Genomic DNA, 19,961 nt, shown 5'->3' with positions numbered 1-19,961 from the left:
GAAAATTGTGAATAATTGTTGTGAGTATGTAAACATTTTTAATGCTATTCAAGTGTCTTTCTATATTTTGAAAAATGAGAAAGTGGTTAAGTAGGTACCACCTCCTCTTGGGAAAGTAAAATTGAATTTTGATAGTGTATCTAGGGCTTAGAATCGGATGGTTCGGACCGGATAAACCAACTGGACCCAGGTTCGGTCCGATCCAATTTTCAAGGGACTAAAGGGGTTCGGTCCGGTCTGAGGTGAAACCGAATGGAAATTAAAAATTTTATTATTATTTATATAATAGTTGTATATAATTAATTATATAATTATATATGGTATAAAAAAATATTAATAGTCTAATATAGACTCTATAGTTATACTTATACTAATATAGTTATACTAAATCACTATAACTAATACTTCAACAATAGCTATAGCGACCTATACTAATAGTCTACTATTAATACTAATATGCTATTATATAATTTATATAGTTATACCAATCACTATAATTAATACTATGTATAGCTATATAGTATATTTATCACTATAATTAATATAATTTAATTATCACTATACTTATATTTAATTCATATATATAAATCATTATAGTTAATACTTATATAGTTATACTAATGCACTAATTCACCATAACTAATATTACTAATATATAACTATATTAATGGTCTAATACTATTATAATTTATATAGTTATACTAATCATAATAAATTAATAACTAAATCACTAGAAATATAACTGTGTATATTTAGTATGAATGTATTATTATATTCTTTAACATATAACTATAATATATAATACTAGTATATATTAATATACTATAAGAGTTATAGTATAAATATAATATATAAATTATAATGTACTAAATCACCATAACAGTATAACTAATACTAAATTACTAATATATAGTTATACTAATAGTCTACTATTATATAGTTATACTAATCACTATAATTAAAACTAATATATAGCTATACAATATACTTATATAGTTGTACTAATACTATTAGTTTATTATATAGTCTAAGACTCAATTCTAATATAGGCTATATAGTTATAACTAATACTAATATTTATATTAATACTAATAATGTAAAATATCGTTATACTAACTAACTGATTCAACATAACTAATATTACTAATATAATATAATCAAATTGAATTACTAATAGTCTAATACTAATACAATTATATAGTATTAGTTATACTAATAATAAATTCATAATAACTAAATAATTATAAATCTATAACTATATATATTTAGTATCACTGTATTTCTATATTCTTTAATGTATAACTATTAATTATAATATATAGTACTAGTATAACCGATCAAAAAATATATATATAGTACTAGTATATATATTAATGTATTAGTAATAAGAGTATTACTATTATTACTATTATTTAATATGGTATTACATACAGTATTTCTATCATTACATATAGTTATTAGTTATAGTATTGGTACATAGTTATTAGTACTAGTATAGTTATTAGTACTAATAGACTAATAGTATTAGTTATTAGTATTACATATATATAGTTATATATATAGTTGTCACTATTACTATTATTACATATATTTATTAGTTATAGTATAGTTATTATTACATATAGTTATTAGTTATAGTATTATTACTAATAGACTAATAGTATTAGCGTATTACTAATATATATAATAGTATACTATATTTATATGTATTAAATATATCACAATATAATTATATAAGTATTAAACAAAATATTTTTGGATAAAAAAAAAAAAGTCAATCATGGACCGAATAGACCGACCAGACCGGACCGGTCTAAGGGAGTTTGGTCCGGTCCAGGGTGGACCGAATAGGTCCGATTCAGTCCACAAAACCTTCCCGGACTGTACCGAACTCACCCCTAGGTGTATCGTTTAGGGATGAAGATAAGGCTATGGTGAGAATTATACTTCAAAATCACACGCGACATGTGTTTCTTTGCCTTAAGCCAAAAGGAATATGGTGTTTTTGAAGTGGATAAAATTGAATATCTCTGACAGTGTTGAGAGGGTTGCAAATGGTTTTTGGTATGGGCTTCCATAGTATTATTATAGAACAGGATTCCTGGACGGTTGTTGAAGATTTTAGAAAAGGGAATGCTTCTTTATCTTCACACGGGCTTCTTGTTTTGAAAATAGTTCGGCTACTCTGCTTGTTCTCAAATTTTGAAATCTCACATGGAAAGACAAGGTAATGATGCTGCCCATATGTTAGCAAATTTTGTTCAAAAGATTGGCATTACTTTACAATGGTGGAATAGTTGTCTCGATTTTATCTATAATCGAGTAGTCATTGATGCTAAAAGTTAATCATGGTGTTGGGTTAGTAGTCTAGCAGTTGATGGTTTGTAAAAGGATTCAGTACTTTGTATCAATGTTTTAAATACTGTACTGGATGTCGTATCGGTCAAGACATTGGAATGAAATATTTCGATACGGGTACCGTTTCGGGATAGTCAATATATAAATTATATTTCAAAATAATAATTTATATATGAATAAATTATACATGAATACATATGTATATATAAATTATAAATAGCCTGATATAAATTGAGATAAAAAAAATGAGATTATAATTTAAAAAAATGAAGAAAAAAAAAAACCTAAAGGCCGAAATACTGGCCGGTACTCAGGCCGGTACTCGGTATTTCAGTCGATACGAAACAGGTACCATACCTGTATCAACCTAGTGACCAGTACAGAATGTACCGGCCGGTACGGTACCAAAAACAATATTTTGTAATATGTACTGAATGCTATTTTCTCTTTTGGAATGAATTAAAGGTCTGTTATAAAAAAATTATAAATAATTATTATTTTAATTAGTTAGTTACATAATTCACGCTAAATAAATCACTTAATTTAATTAATTTTTGTATTTAATTATTTTCTTCAAAAAAAAAAAGAGAAAAAAATATTCTTGAATTGAATTGGGCCGATTGAACCGAAGACTAACGGTTGAATCCAATCTAGAGGGGAAATCAATCTACTCCGACAAAATATATGAATTAAAATTTTCGATTTGTGATCCTCTCAAACTGGACCAATTACACTTTTTAGTAAAGATTGTATTCCATATGAAATAAAGTAATGCTATATATATTTGTGAAATGTATAAATGTCGAGTAATTGTTTTGAAAAATAGTAGAGTTCATAATTAAAAAGTAAATTTTTTTATGTGATTTTATATTAATTTATTTTTTTTAAAGAGATTACGTGACGCTTACATAACTACTACCTTAAATATAATTTTTCTTATAAATATAATTTTTCCTTTCCTTTTATGGTATCTTGGGATTAAAAAAACCTTTAATAATTAACACTAACCCAAAGCTTTCCAAATTTAACGTCCACGGCAGCTTACACAGTGAAGACTAACCAGAGTCTCGACAGTTGACAGTATCTCTTTCCCCAAATTCAGCAATCGAGATTTGACACCGTAAGCATACCTAATACCATCTCTACGTTTAAAATCCGGCCTGTAGGTGTACTTCCTTCGTATTGATATCATTATGGATGTACTTTGTCCGTAGTATACTAGGAATCCTCCTCCTAACAGTGTCTCTGAATCTTACTGGCGCTCCTAACGCTGCCTCCATTGTTCGACACCGCTCAAATCTATGTCTTCCACCGTGGTGCCCTTTTTTCTTCCTTCAAGTTTGAATTTTTGCTCTGTTTGTTTGTTTTGTTTTTTCTTTCTTTCCATCTAGAAAATCTATGCAATTAATTTAAATTTGGAATTCCAGGATAAAACAATGGGCGACAGTAAAGCCTTGGATGATAAATACAATATCGAAGCTGCAGAAGTTCTTGCCAATGAGGCGCAGGTGTTATTCTGATACTTTCAATTCGGTTACTTTCATATTTAGCAAGAATATTTTGTTACTTTCACTTCTTTTTTCTGGTGCTGAATGCTATTCCCATTTCAATTTACATGTTGTACGCGTCTCTCTCTCTAGCATTTGCCCATTACAGAGGCTGCACCGATATACGAGCAACTTCTTACACTTTTTCCAACAGCCGTGAGTTCCTTTAACTATCTTCATTTGTGTAATTATTATCACCTCTTCTCAAGGACTTTGTCAAGGGGACTTATAAAAAAAGGGGGCTTTGTCAAGGGATTGCATTTCTCTTTTAATTTCCTTGTTATGAATTCTTAGAAGAGTGATCTCTCTTGTTGAAATTTGCTTATTGATTTTTACTTCATACGATTATGATGCTGCAATTCTAGGCAGCATGTAATTGAGTCTTACTCTCGACTTAGAGGAACTTCAATCCCATGATCAACATGATTAAATTTGCTGGTATTACTCTGGAGAAATAAGTTATAGAACATTTTCTTGTGCAAGTTGATGGCTACTTCATCCAAAGTCATTTTCAAGTTTTACTTATTTAAATGACAGTACTGCATGATGCCCTTGAAGCCTAATTATCGCTCATCGTGGACAACGCATCTAGTAATTCACATGCTGTAATATATTTGTCAATTAAATGCCTGTTCTATGATTTTTTTAATCTTGTGCATCAAGGCACGCAGCCTGATTAACAAACTTTATCGGTCTAAAGTTTTACCAATACGTTGGAAATGGTATTTATTTAATTTTTGAGAAGTTTGGTGGTATAGACTGCTAAAGTTGTCATACTTGGCTTCGCCTATTTTCAATAAAATTCTTATTTACAGATAAAAAAAAAAAAAAAAAAAGACTGCTAAAGTTGTCTCCCCTTTTTCTTCAGGCAAAATATTGGAAGCAGTATGTTGAGGCACACATGGCTGTAAATAATGATGATGCTACCAAACAGATATTTAGTCGTTGCTTACTAAACTGTCTTCAAATACCTCTTTGGTATGTTTCATGTTTTACATTCATATACTTCTCAAAAAAATGTTCTACATTTATATGGCACCGGTTGATGAATCGTACTTGCATTGATATTGAGTCGAAATTGATAGGTGTCTTTCTTGTATATGTGTACTTGGATTGTGCCTTTTGAGATTTTTAATGAAGTTATTATTACTTATAAAATATTTTTATAGAGTTGAAACTATTGTACTTTTAGTATTAGAAATCATGTGCTGGTCACCACCCCGAATTTCCCAACCTTGAGTGGTTGCTGCTCTGTTTATGAATATCTGCTGCAAATTGGAAACTCCAAAATGCTGTTGAATTGCAATATTGCTTTGTCATTGTTTTAAAGTGTCTTGTAACTGAAGAGCAGCTTGTGGTGTCTTGGAAAGTATGATGCACACGATGAACTTGTACTCGCTTTTCCCTCCTCTACTAATAAAAAAGAAAACACAAAGGAAAGTCCATTATTTGCATTAGATTCTACACATGGTGAAACGGTGAAGTGGGGAGAATTTGTTGCTGGAATTTTAAGCGTACGCAATTCAAGTATTCAATTCTACACAGTTTTTTTCCCTACTTTGGTCTTTGCTTCCACAAGTCAATTTCGCCCTGGGTTTCCTTTGTCAAACATGATTTTTTATATTCGTTTTAATATTGAGAGGTATATAAGAAGATAAATAGATCAAGCTAGAAGAGGATATATCTGTAAAAGACAGGATGAAGTCTCAATGAGTAAAGTAATGATTTTATAATATTGTTTAAAAGTTCATCAAATTGATGTGCTGCCTGGATCTACATCTTCAGGCATGACAATGATGGCGGCTAATCTGGTTGAATGCCGTAGTCTTTTATATCGGTGGCATCAATTCATTCTGTCTGAAGTTAGAATAGTTCTTAGACTCATCTCATCCTTTAAATGTAAACCTTACGAAGGCTGCTTCTTAAAATGAATGAATATTTATGATCAATATACAACATGGCTTTATCTAAGCATAAAGGACCCAATTGTTTTCTTGTCTTATGTGTGAAGAACACTATTTGACTGCTTGAGTTTAAGAGGGCTAATCCTATATATCTATTTAATCAAGAAAAAGAGCTCTTAGAAGTTCCGTTTCAATAAGATAATGATCTTTTGCCTTTCATTATTCTTTTGATTGAAGCTTGTGACCTGCTTTATATGGTTTACCTCTCTTCTTAGCCCATTATATTTTATTATTTCTTATTTAGGAAGGTCATCTCTTATTCAGGCGATATTATTCTTACTTTTGTTTAATTGTGTTGCTTATTGGTTTTGTAGGCGGTGCTACATTCGTTTCATTAAAATGGCCAATGAGTCCAAGGGGTTAGAGGGTCAAGAAGAGACTAGAAAAGCTTTTGATTTTATGCTCAACTATGTTGGTGTGTGCTCTCTCTTAAGCCTTTCAGGATTTCTTTTCCCTGTAATAGCTTCACATTCGTACAGCTATTGTTATTTCAAATTTGAAACAAGTTATTTTCCCAATGGTATTCCAAGTTTCCAAAAGTATAGACCAAATGTTTCACTTAGAAACTTGCCTTATACTGTTGGTATCTTGATCCCAAGTATTGTCATACCATGGCAGTATGTACTTGTGGTTCAAATTCTTTGGCTGTGCAAAACACAGGTAAGAATGTAATTATAGTTCCATAAACCCATTTGAGATTAAAAATATTTGGGAAGGTATTATGTGGATGTTATTAAGGGAGAACTTGTGTGCATGAGCCCCATGTCACAGGTTTGATTCCCCTTGGGATCAAACTACGATTTAAGTGGGAGGTCATGGTGGTGGGTTGTTGTGCTAGTCTCCCTAGGGGTGTGTTTAGCTTCCATGGGTGAGTCCTAAGGGCTTTGCCTTGGGGTGGTTCTCCCGTCATAAAAAAAAGAAAAAATGCTTTGAGATCTGCAGGTTCATGATTAAAGTACACGAGGTGTCTCAACTTTATATGATTACTTTCCACTGTAGATAATTTAGGAAGCTGATTTGCTTTGAGGACTGGGAATTCAATGATTTGAATTTTTTTATTATTATTATTTTTTTTTCTCTTTTTTTGATGGGAATGGTTGTCCTACTTGTTATTTTTTCATTCTTTAAATTGGAGCTGAAGGGATATGAGAGAGAGGAAGTTGACAAGCTATTGGTGGAATTTCTAATCTGCTTATTTGGGGCTGTGATCTGGCAGTAAATGCGACCAGCTCCACTATAGAAAGAAAAAAAAAGGATAGGAAAGAGAGAAAATCTGCTAATGAGTAATAAATACAAGAAAATAAGCTTTCTACATCTCTTGAGAAGGTAGCGAGTATTGACCATGCTAGTTACTTCTTAGACAGCCATAAATAAAAAAAATATGGGTAAACTTTGTGTACAATTAGATTTATATAATTAAGATGGATTCGTCTTCTGGAAAGGCTGGATTGTGTTTCCGTCACTGATTCAGAATGATCTGATTGTGCTTCTATTCGTTGAATCTGTTTCCAGGAGCAGACATAGCATCTGGGCCTATTTGGATGGAGTACATCACCTTCTTAAAGTCGTTGCCAGTATGTGGAACTCACCATTATCTTTTACATTTTATGAGTGCACTGGGTTGAATAGAATGAACGGTAATGCTATTTGCATTTTGTTTTTTATGTTGTCATTTTGCATGTTAAAAGTGAGATGATCATGCAGGCTCTAAGCACTCAGGAAGAGTCACAAAGAATGACTGCTGTCAGGAAAGTGTACCAGAAAGCTATTGTTACTCCTACTCATCACATTGAACAACTTTGGAGGGACTACGAGAACTTTGAAAACTCTGTTAGCCGCCAACTGGTAACTATTTCATTCTGGATTGAAAGTGTAGTCTGAAGTAGTTGGTGTTACATGTACATGTAGTTATTAATATATTGTGCACTTGCGTACTATTTAGTTTAGAGGGCAGTATTTTTCTAGAAACTGGCATCTTCTGACATGGTAATGTGCAGGCAAAAGGACTGTTATCAGAATATCAGCCCAAGTTTAACAGTGCAAGGGCTGTCTACAGGGAGCGGAAGAAATATGTTGATGAAATTGATTGGAATATGCTGGCTGTACCACCGTCTGGCTCTTACAAGGCAAATATCTGCTTCTTGTGCTGCATTTTGTAACTACTGACCCAAAGATAGTTTTTGTAGTTGTTGGTTTCTGTTAGTCAAACAAGCAATAAAGGTGCATGTCTGAACATTGATTTTCAGAAGGAAGCAAGCAACTTGTGACTAAAGTCTCTTACATAGCTTCCTAGCGTGTGATTTTGGCTGGTTTGTGCAAAAAAGTTGGTTGTCTAAGCAAACATACTGCAATGACTGGCCTTGATATTCGAGGGCAAGATGGTTTTGTGATTTGTAGTTTTAAGACCTGGTCATCTTGCCTGTGTAAATTGGTTATGTGGAAACAAATCTTACTTTTAACTTTTGAGTTCCAAAAAATGGCATAAATATACTTTTGATATGGTGTTGTTTGAATGGAAATGAAGGCAATTGCAATATTTGCATTTCATTTTCAGGTTATAAGCTTTTTGACCGAAAACCTTATTTTTTCTATATAGTTATGGAAATCAGTGATTCAAAAATTACCAATTTTTCCATAACCATAAAACTGAAAACATAAGGTGTTACATTGGACAACCGACCACAACATTACTCGCTTTTCCTCCTTTGTATATTTTCTGAATTTTTGTTCTCCTGTCTCACCTTACCTAGGCATTCTCTTTTATATATATACTTCTTGTCTACTTGGGTTGTACCCCTAGTACTTTTTTTTTTTTTTTTATAAAATTCCAGTATCTTTATTTGCCAAAAAACTTAGTAATTTGTGGTGTTCTCACAGGAAGAAGTGCAATGGATGGCATGGAAACGGTTGTTAGCTTTTGAGAAGTAAGAAGCAGGGCAACCGTGTCCCTTTGTTCTAGCAGCATGCATTTATATTCATCTCAGATGTGATTTCATGTTATTGTGTTTGGAACTATTTGCTTATTCTTCTCTACATTGTATCGAAAGGTTAATTTCACTTGGTCTTTGGTTTAAGCGGTAGGAGGGTTCAAATTTTATGAGTATAAGGTCTTTCAGAAATATGTAAAATTCATTTCTTCTTGCTTACTTATCAATATATATATACACTCCATTCGGCTACTGTTGATAATTTTAAATAATGGAAGTTTTATTTATTTTTGTTCTTAAAGGTTAGACATGCTCACAATGAATTTTGAGTCCATAAACTCAACCTCCAACCTATTGTAATGAGGGAAGGAAGCGCTGTTTGAGTTAGAGCTTAATGGTTTAAAGTTTTCTGTACCGTGTGACAAAGTTACCAAATGCAGAAAAGTTTTAAAATGTCTTTTGGATTAGGAAAGCTTTTATATACATGTAACCATTTTTATGCTAGAATATTGATGAACAATAGAGAAGAATCAAACTTTGGCAGATAAATTATAGTGAATGTATGTATAATTCTCTTATAAATGCATTATTTTTTTGAATGGAAACCCATTGGGTGTTGTGCCCCAGATCTTCAAGTCTTTGAATAAGATCTTTAAATAGTTGACAGAGATTGATGTAATTCTTATTGTAGAACTAAAATCTTTTGGTAGCTCCGGCATGCATATTTGTTTGCTTTATGGATGTTGATTTAATTGGGAACTTCACTGAAGTTATATATTTGATCTAATTTCACTTTGAATTCCAGGGGAAACCCGCAGAGGATCGACAGTGCATCCTCCAACAAGCGAATTATATTCACATATGAACAGGTAATAAAACATATAGCTGTGCTGTACCTTTATTCTACATTATATATGAATTGAAGCTTCGTTTTTTTCTTTCTTTTATAACATAAAGGCCAAGCACGACTAACGCAATATATAAAACAAGATAAAAAAAAGAAAAAAGAAAAAAGTTGCAACTAATGTGTTGCTCACTTGCCTAAATTCTCTGAAACTAGTTAATCTGCTTGATTATATAAAATACTTATAAGGATACGGTGTTTGGTTACATTACTTTCTCTTGATTTTTGTGAGATCGAAAAGGAAAGTTTGAGTTATGCTTTTCCTTCTATAAAAATGATTGGTTTTACTTATAAGAAAAAATAAAAATAATATTGTTTTATTTGATCCTAATCAGATGTTTGCAATCTCACTCTTGCTACAAATCAAAATGTGTCTCCATTTTCATAAACATGATCGCCCTTTGCTTCAGTTTTAGTATACTCATTACATTGTGCTGTTATCAGTGTCTGATGTATCTGTACCATTATCCTGATATCTGGTATGACTATGCGACATGGCATGCAAAAAGTGGTTCGGTAGATACTGCAGTCAAATTATTTCAGCGAGCTTTGAAGGCTCTTCCTGGTAAATTCACTTATTGTTTTGTGTCTTTTACTCAATAAGGTTCTTTTTTATTCTTCAATAATTCTCACTTCTCAACTCTTTGTATATAGCTTGATTCTGGGTTCTGTTATTCTGATATAAATTTCAGTTTTATCTATGCTTTTTTTCTGGTATACCTTGTATTTCACATGACCTGGGCATGCGTACTTACCTTTTACCCATACTATTATTATTATTATTATTTTCATTTGTTTTGTTTTTGGCCTAACAGACTCAGAAATGCTAAGGTATGCATATGCAGAGCTGGAGGAATCTCGTGGAGCAATTCAGGTACAGTGTCTGGCATATTTTCCACTTGCTCAATTCCCCAGTTCTTGGCCTTTGAACTTCACTCTGCTTTCTTGCAGTCTGCAAAGAAAATATATGAGAGCCTTTTAGGGGATGATGTTAACACAACGACGCTTGCACATATTCAAGTAAGTGACTTTGAATTTTTTAGTGTACTTTTCGCTTAAGAGTAAGTAGCATGGTTGACACTGGTCTTGAGAGATGGAGATGTTTCTCTAGGTCTCTATGAGGTAGGTCAAGACTACAAAGAATCTTTTTGAGTCTCATGATCTTTGGTTCTGAAAATCATGTGGTGAGTCTGCATACTGGTACAAGAGAAGTGAGAAGCTTCATGCTTTTTTTTCAGTTGAAATCAAACCAAATATCATTTTGTTTGTGGATAATGAAATTATGATAAAGTGAATGCTCAAAGGAAAGGTAGAGGACGATGTTATTTTTGAAAAATAAAAGCTGTATGACCTAGCATGAAGTGAACTAATTAGAAAGTCAAGGGGGAAAACGTTATACAATCTAGGTTAACACATGGGGAATCCTCAAGCCAATAGGTAAGAAGGGATGATAAAGAATTTCTCTTGGAACCGGCCTTGCAGAATACAACTTCTCTTTCTTCATTTCTTCGTTGGTTGGGATATTCTATTAATGTGATGGACATCTTCAAGTTTGATTTTTTCCACAATGTTTTGTTTGATTGAAAATAGATTTGATAAAATGCATATTCCACAGCTAGTCCATAAATGTTTCTCACAGTGATGTTATTTGTGTCTCATGCTGCAGTTTATTCGCTTTCTAAGAAGGACTGAGGGTGTTGAAGCAGCTCGCAAGTACTTTTTAGATGCTCGGAAATCTCCAAATTGCACATACCATGTTTATGTTGCTTATGCAATGATGGCCTTTTGTCTTGACAAGGATCGAGAGGTCCTTTTCTTTTTAATTTAAATTTTCATGTTTGGGCTTGCCTTCCAACCTTAAAATGGTACTTTATATTGGTGACATGGTTATAGATTCTACCAAACCAACATGATTATTGTTCTTTTAGATGATTATTGCCATTAATTGCTTTCCTCTGTCCTTTGTACCCCCCTTTCTCTTCCCCCTTTCTTGGATACACCTATATTTGTTGCTGACCTAAACATTCTCCAAGTATGAGGAGTTCAGCAACTAATTGAAGTTGATTCTCTACTTTCTGATGGTTTGTTAGGCATGTTTTATAAAGGCTAAACACATACAAGTCATTGTTCTATTTTCCACACCATGCAGATTGCACATAATGTTTTCGAAGCGGGATTGAAACGGTTTATGCATGAGCCTCTATACATTCTTGAGTGAGTTCGTATATCTCTTAAAGCAGAAATTATTCATGTTACGGTGCTGTGGTGATGTGCCCATGATATATTCTACCAGCATTTAGTGAGATCATCTTGTCTTATTCATATTTTAGAGATCATGTTAGCTTATTCATCAGGATACTGATACTCAGACTAAAATTCTGTTCCGAAATTGTGACCAAATTGATTTTTTTTTTTTCAATTTTGTTTTCACTTTTTAAATTCTTTTAATGAAAAATCAGTAATAAAAACCATTTTTTATTCGTAGAAAATTAAAAAAAGAAAAGAAAAAGAAAAGATCATTCAGTCACAATTTGGGTCACTTTGTTAATCCAAGTATAATGTTCCTATTCATAATATAGCTTCTAAATATAAGTTATTAATTTCCTAAATGTCACAGATATGCAGATTTTTTGACACGCTTGAATGATGATAGAAATATCCGGGCCTTATTCGAGCGGGCACTGAGTTCACTCCCACCAGAGGAATCTGTTGAGGTAGACCCACACACACGCATATCCATAACTATATCATCTTATTTTATTTCTTGTATTTATCACTTAACTAAAGCAAATTTATTATTGGCCTTTAACAGAGGTACAGATTATGGTCAGTACCTTAAGTTCTTTATGCGTTTTGTGTAAGAGAGGAATGATAATAATTTTTAAACCTATACCATCTCTTATTGTTCATATCTAATTTCCATTATTGCTTTATTGGGAGAATTTACATGGTTCTCATGTATCCTCTTTTTGTAGGTTTGGAAACGATTTGCCCAATTTGAGCAAACTTATGGAGATCTGGCAAGCATGTTGAAGGTAGTTATTCTTGTCCTCTTTCTATGAATTTACTCTTTCAATTCACAACTAAGAACAAGAAGCCGAGTCATCATCTGGAATGAGAGTTTTTCAGCTTACATATATCCTCCATCTTTTTATATTATTGTTTAATGAAATAATTCGAGATTCCTTTTCAGTGTAACCTTTAGAATTTTTAAAGTAAATGATTTTGCACGGTTAGTTACTATGGAAGCTGCTATACCATCTCTTATTCAGCTGACACTTCATATTTGTTTTATGTTCCTCAAACAGATGAATGGAAACAGTGTCTAGTCTCCATTTCTGTGTGGTGCGATGCTATGCAATTAGCATGAATCACATGGTTGGGTTTTGTTGTTTTGTTCTCGATCACCTCTAGCAAGTATATTCTACCAGCAAGAATATTCTGCTGGAACATTGACTTCATAAGTTTCATTAATTATCATACAATAATAATCTACTACAGCCACAAATACAAAAAGATACCTTTATATCGAAAGTACCAATAATAGCTTTGACTTACAACCAAAAAGCAATTAAAAGTCTCTCTTTGCTTGTGTTTTCAACCGAGATGTAATGTCTTCAGAGATATTAAATTTATTTTAATATTTATAATATCGGAAACTTTGGAATCAAGTCAGCGTTGTTTGTGCTTAATTCTCTAGTTGTTTTCAATTGCACTTGTATGCTTTATTGGAGGCCCTTGTGCTATATTGCCATAGTCAGAACAACTTCAAAGCTATCATCGTAATTGTAACTATTGCTTTTATGCTTGAATTTATTAGTTGTATGCAAACTTATTTAAATAATTTTTGAGGAGTTGGTTCTTTGCATGTGATTTTAATGCTTTGAAAAGTTATGTTGCCAAAGGTACTGGAGTGCCCTGGTCAAGATTAAATTATTCTGGTTGCAAAGAACCTCCCACAATATGTTATTGTTATTATATCTTAGAAGTAGTGCCTATATTGTCCTTTCCTTGCTGGAGTGCACTAGCACATATCTTGCTTGCTGAAGAACACCGAGAATCTCATTGACTGAAAATTTTGCCACTTGTTAATGTCATGCAGGTTGAACAAAGAAGGAAGGAAGCTCTTTCGAGAACAGGGGAAGAAGGAGCATCAGCATTAGAGGGATCGTTGCAAGATGTTGTCTCACGTTACAGTTTCATGGATCTTTGGCCATGCTCTTCTAAAGATTTGGATCATTTGGCACGGCAAGAGGTACATCGGATTAGAATGTTTTGTTGTTCATATGATTATGATTATGAGTAACTTATCAAAAATGATTATGATTATGAGTATTGGCAGTAAGAAAATCGTTTATTACCAATCTTCCTTACTGGATTAGAATGTTTTGTTGTTCTTATGATTATGATTATGATTATTGGCAGTAAGAAAATCGTTTATTACCAATCATCCAGATACCATGTTTGTCGTTTATTTCTGATCTTGACATAATGTAAGAGAAAGCTTTATGAGATTGATAAGCATGCAATTTTGAAGACTCAAATGTGCTCTGGAAAAAGTTTGAGAATCCTTTTGAACTTTTCTTAGCAAAGCCTTGATCTTTGGGTCTGACTAAAGAAGAACAAAAAAACTTTGGGTCTGTGACTTTGCATTTATTATAACGTAATTTATGTGAAAGTGGGTTCCTTGGGAATGAATATATTAAAATATGTGGGGTAAAAAGATAAAGAAAGGCTGAATTACATAAATTGGGAGCTACCAATTTAGCATTTACACTTTTTGTTGTATTGGGCAAGGGAAAAATATTTTATACTTTACACTTTAATGTCTTTTTTTTTTCCATAGAGCTGGGTCTAACATATGTGAGACATACTGATCAGAAAAACACGCGAGACCCATGCATTGTTGCCCCAGACCAGATGCATGTGCTCGTTTATGAAGCATAGCTCTCCACCACAATTATAAGGGGGCACAATAACAGAGAACAATGTATTCTAACTGTGTAGAGTTTCTGCAATCATTTTTTGTTTATATTTTTTGTCTACAGATAATTCCAAGACCTGTTTTTTTCCCCCTCTTTTCAGTGGCTTGCCAAAAATATGGATAAGAAGGTTGAGAAGTTGGCTCTGCCTAATGGACCTGGGTCTGTAGGTACTGATATCATTTTATTCTTATTACTTATTTTATTGTCATCACTAGGTTCACCGCACCATTCTTGCAGATAAGGATTATGCGGGCCTGATAAGCAATTCAACTGTGTCTGCAAAGGTTGTTAATCCTGATGTTTCTAAGATGGTGATTTATGACCCAAGACAAAAATCTGGTATGTGATTCTTTTTCTTGATTAATGATTTACCTTTATTTTTTTTATTGTGGCACTTTACCCTACAGGCCTACAATTATAAAATTGAACACTACAGTATGATGCCCAACTGCCAATAAAGCAATGTACCTTTTGTTTTTTTATAAGCAAAATTAAAATAATTGAAACTGTACCTTTTGTTTATCGCTCTTACTTATGAGGCCAGAGTATACTATCCTGAATTATGTCTGAAATCAATAAATAACTGGGTAAGAATTTTAAGTATATAATATATATTGGTCAGGTAAGGAGTGCATCAGGACATCTCACATAATATAGGCCATGTAATTTCTTGAATCTCTACTAATAAATTTGAATAATTTCGTGAGCAAAGCAATCATCAAATCAAATCATTTTTAAACATTAAAACTGATACTATTTTCTAGTACAAAACAAAATTTATTTTCCTGTGCATTAAAGATATACCCAACCATTGAAAAAATGATCCAATTCAATACATGGTTTCACAAAGTATTCCCAAAATATTACAAGGAAGGGTGTTGATGTTTGATGATAATTATTTCTATGGGGGATGATATCTTCAAAATCTCTGGAATAGATATGGCATATTGCATGCTGTCACAGCCAGCTAAGTGGTGATACGCTGCTGAAACTGAAAAAAGGAAACAATTCATTGATAAATAATTAGTCGAAGGTGAACGATATTTTCCAAGTTTTCTTTGGAAACATGAATTGTGCCTTTTGTTTTCTTCCCTCTTAGTGCTATATTAACTTAAAAAGAAAATGGGAAAAGGGTTTTAGATTGACCTGGTCATTTTTTGTGATAATGATTTTACGGTGAGTATTTCACATTATTGCATCATGTGGATTTACGACTTGATGGCTGATCTTATTGACTGTAGGGATAGAGACTCTTCCAAGCACAACATCATCTGGAGTTCCTGCTGCATATAGCAACTTATCAAATCCAGCTGCTGCAATAGTGGGTGGTGGGATGACCAATGCATTTGATGAAATACTGAAAGCAACACCTCCTGCATTGGTTGCATTTCTAGCAAGCTTGCCTGTTGTTGAGGGTAACTTCCAAACTTTGATTCCTGTTTTATGTAATATTATCAATGCAAAGACGATAATTCATATATTTTCTTACTGTTCTAACTTTGAACTCTCTGTGAGAACACCCAATTTGATTGCTCAAACCAGAGGGAAATGTGTAGTCCCGTCTGTTGGTATGATGGAGCAGTTTCCTTTGTTGCCTGTCTGCTTTGTCTATGGGCTATCACTGTTGAGATATGGGGAAAGGTCCAATAATTTTGTTGAAGATACATTTTTTTCTCGTTGGAAGAGCAGTATTTGAATTGTACAACACAACACTTTTGATGCCTCATTCAATGTGCTATGCTACGCAAATATTCAGCATCAAATTCTCTTGACATGGTTATTTATTATTTTTCTTGTGAAATGTGGTAAAAGTGTCATGTGTCTGCGATGGCTTTGACAGCCTTATATTCGGTCCAAAAACTGTGGAATTCCAAATGGTCGCATTGAACATTCAGCTGGTTAATGTAGTATAAAATGCTTCTTTGGGAATAACTCAAGGTCTATGTAGTTTAAAATCAAGCTTCCATTTTTTATATTTTATATCTTTTTTTGTTGACTTTAAGCTGCACCTTCAATGACAAACCCATTTCATGGGTGTTGGGCAACGGAGGTTTATTACAACCTTATAAAGGAGTGTTTCATGGTTCAATTTGGAGTGACCAGTACATCTTTTGAAGTGGGGATGACAGGATTTATATGTAGTTTTGATATAAAAAACAAATAGTGACGTCATTCTTATAAAAAAAATTTGACATAATAGAAAAATATAGGGTAAATGAAATGTAATAATTTTCATGTTTTGCAATTGTTATATTATTGAAGCATATTATGTGATCAAAACTTTTGAAATGCAATGTAGGTAAAAGTAGGTAATATTCAATATTAATGTGATGCCATGTTTCTTGCATCAACAAGATGAACCACTACTAATCTATTTGATTAATGGGTAGAAAAGTCTCGTGAGTTTATGGTTGTAAGTTGTAACATGTTATCATTAGGGCTGTTCATATGAATTGAAATCCTCCTTTTGCACAAACTTGGGTTTCTTCAAGCTGAATTTACTTGATTTTAATTGGTGGTACTGAAGGATTATGAATCACTTGCACTGCTGCTGGATGAAATTTTCTTTCTTAAGCTGAATTTACTTGATTTTAATTGATGATACTGAAGGATTATGAATCACTTGCACTGCTGCTGGATGAAATTTGCTTTCTTTGAGAATTTCAGGCCCAACACCGGATGTGGATGTTGTATTATCTATTTGCTTGCAGAGTGATATACCAGCAGGGCAGACTGGCAAGTTAGGTACTTCCGCAGTGCAATTGTCAGGTGGTCCTGTCCCTACTACAAGTGTCCTCTCTGGTTCCAGCAAGTCCCATCCCATGCCAGGTGGCGCACCTTTTAAAACTACTAGGGACAGACAAGCAGGGAAAAGAAAAGACCTAGACAGTATGTTTAACTCCCTTCTTTGTGACTCTCTTTTATGTTACTCTATGCTATTGTACACATTAAGTGCCTCCCTTCTAAAAATCATTCCTCGCATGTTAGAGATCAATTTTGATTCTTTAGAAGAAATTTAATTAAGATGCTACCATATATTGCTTTGTATTCGTTGCACACGTTACAGATCAATTCGATGCTTATTTATATACTACTTGAAGATATCTCAGACGTGATACATTTTTGACTTAAGTGGATTAAAAGATATTTATCTAGAATGCTCTGATGTGGCACATTATGCTAGAATTGTTTATATGGGCTATAAGTTTTGGGAAAATTCAGTTTTGACCTTTAATTACCAAACATTTTACATTTTGTGCCCCAAACTGTCGTGATTGGTACATTGCACCCTCCAAAATTGACAAATAACACTTTCATCTAATTTTTCCCGTTAAGATTGGCGAAAATGGGTGATGTAGCAGAGTCTTGATGGTTGGATATTAATAGAGGGTGCACATTGTAACCTTTTGATGGTTTGGGAATGTAATGTGTCAGTTTTGGTAGTTGTTAGGCAGAATGTAAACATTTGGTAATTGGAGAGAGCAAAGTGTGTTTTCCCGTAAGTTTCCCTGTTCAGTCTACCTATTGAGTGGAGTTATACCAGTCTATTGTTGGATAAGTCTTAAAGTTCCTCAATTGCTAGGGCCGTCGATGGGGCTGGGTCTGAGCCTGGATTTGTTGTTTGCGATCAGGTCCCAACCTGGGGCCAAGGCTCATGCTCAAATCATTTCACGCCCGCCTCATGCCCACCATATACCATTTCATAACTATGAGAATGATGTCAATTATTTGAATTCCTAAACATTCAAAGCATTTTACTAATGCTACGCATATGACCATTTAAGGACAAGAGGACGATGAAACTGCCACTGTCCAAAGCCAGCCACTACCTAGAGATGTTTTCAGGATACGGCAGATCCAGAAATCTCGAGGAGGTACGACTACAAAAGCACGAGGAGTTACTACTTCACAAACAGGATCAGCTTCATATGGAAGTGCACTTTCTGGAGACTTGTCTGGTAGCACTGGCTGAATCGATTTTCCATTGCCTTTTCTTTTCCTCTATTTATTCCTTTCCCTATTTTTGTAGATTGTAGATGAAAAATTTTCTTTAATTTTCCAATAAATAATCTTTCATTATTAAGCTTGTAAAGTTATTCACATGCTATTAAATCATTAATATTAGCCAATTTTTCACTCTTAACTCACACGGTCATACGTATTCACGTGAATTATCTTTTGATATATATCTTTGATGAGGAAACAACAGAACATTCCATTACATAGGAACATTCCATATGTAATTCCTATGGTTCCCACAGCTTTCCAGCTTAACCATTGTTTTACTGATGAAAATGTAGTTAGCTTTGAATAATTTGGACATGAAACTAAGACCGACTTGTGCACTTGGGAATAGGCTTATGATACTTGTTGACGAGTTAAAGAACTCTTGGCCTGTTTTGCAGTGGTAATAGTGGAGAATGCCAGGTTCCATCCAAACGGCTTTCTTTTTTATTTTTATTTTTTCGAAGCAAGAACTTGCATCGAAGGAAAATAATATCAGTTGCATTAATACAGACATCTAAGGTGGGTTTTTCCCACTATGAAAGTCTAGAAGACAAGAAGGGATAGAAATGAGGGGTATGGTTCCATATAAACAATTAGAAGCTACCCATTGTACAAAGGAATGCGCACATTGATTGTAATCTCGATATGTTTTCTGAATGCTCCAACTATCAAATGATTGGAAAGTATTCTGGTGTCTCTGATTATAGGCTCAATTATCCAATTTAAACGACTTAAACTTGAATGTGGGTTTCGATCGGGAAAGTTGTGTATTTAGTAGCAATGTTATGCGGGTCTTCAATCCTAATATTCGACTTGGGTAAGTCAAATCTATTGCCATATGTCGACGTAAACCCCTCAACAAAACGTTATAAAAGTACACTCTTCAATCTCTATCTGCAGGAATTAGGATACGAATAACTTGGCAAGTTGGCCTTTTCCATTCGGAAAGAATCCTCTATATTTGAATTGCATAAGTTTTGTTATTTATACAAGTTTCAAATAAACAAGTCACGAACATTCTCTTTGTTAAAAAGTGATCTTTTATAAAAACTTACTTTTTTAGAACTTACCTTTTTATAAAGAGTCTAGCAAGATTTGGATATTTTAGACTTGCACCTTGTATTATTTTTATAAAACAATAAAAATAAAAATAATATTTTAATATTAATTGGTGTGCTAACCTCCTCCTTGTTCATGTATTTAGTATACAAACATGCAGATTTATAAATATTTTGCTAAAATTGTATAAACGATAAGCCTCTTAAAAA

At 33.2% G+C, this 19,961-nt stretch overlaps 1 protein-coding gene across 4 annotated transcripts; it reads left to right on the top strand.

Moving 5' to 3' along the window:
• The first annotated feature begins 3,369 nt into the window (after window positions 1-3,369).
• On the top strand, window positions 3,370-18,829 carry LOC122299345 (cleavage stimulation factor subunit 77). 4 transcript variants are annotated; one of them, XM_043109562.1, is made up of 24 exons: window positions 3,370-3,478; window positions 3,573-3,671; window positions 3,786-3,866; window positions 3,999-4,061; window positions 4,774-4,883; window positions 6,184-6,284; window positions 7,382-7,443; window positions 7,574-7,714; window positions 7,867-7,995; window positions 8,747-8,793; window positions 9,602-9,665; window positions 10,145-10,265; window positions 10,516-10,574; window positions 10,652-10,720; window positions 11,367-11,507; window positions 11,850-11,914; window positions 12,318-12,414; window positions 12,676-12,735; window positions 13,803-13,955; window positions 14,786-14,852; window positions 14,923-15,024; window positions 15,927-16,100; window positions 17,353-17,574; window positions 18,471-18,829. In XM_043109562.1, the coding sequence occupies exons 2-24, from the start codon at window positions 3,660-3,662 to the stop codon at window positions 18,656-18,658; spliced, it is 2,328 nt and encodes a 775-aa protein (XP_042965496.1). In that variant the 5' UTR covers window positions 3,370-3,478; window positions 3,573-3,659; the 3' UTR covers window positions 18,659-18,829. The 4 variants fall into 4 exon arrangements, with proteins under 4 accessions (XP_042965496.1, XP_042965495.1, XP_042965492.1 ...); XM_043109561.1 differs by having other exon boundaries at window positions 3,573-3,674; XM_043109558.1 differs by having other exon boundaries at window positions 3,409-3,696.
• The last annotated feature ends 1,132 nt before the right edge of the window (window positions 18,830-19,961 follow it).

Source organism: Carya illinoinensis, chromosome 16, assembly GCF_018687715.1.
Source record: "Carya illinoinensis cultivar Pawnee chromosome 16, C.illinoinensisPawnee_v1, whole genome shotgun sequence".
In the NCBI taxonomy this organism is placed as follows: domain Eukaryota; kingdom Viridiplantae; phylum Streptophyta; class Magnoliopsida; order Fagales; family Juglandaceae; genus Carya; species Carya illinoinensis.
The sequence above is the reverse complement of the archived record's forward strand: the minus strand, read 5'-3'. Positions and strand labels throughout refer to the sequence as shown.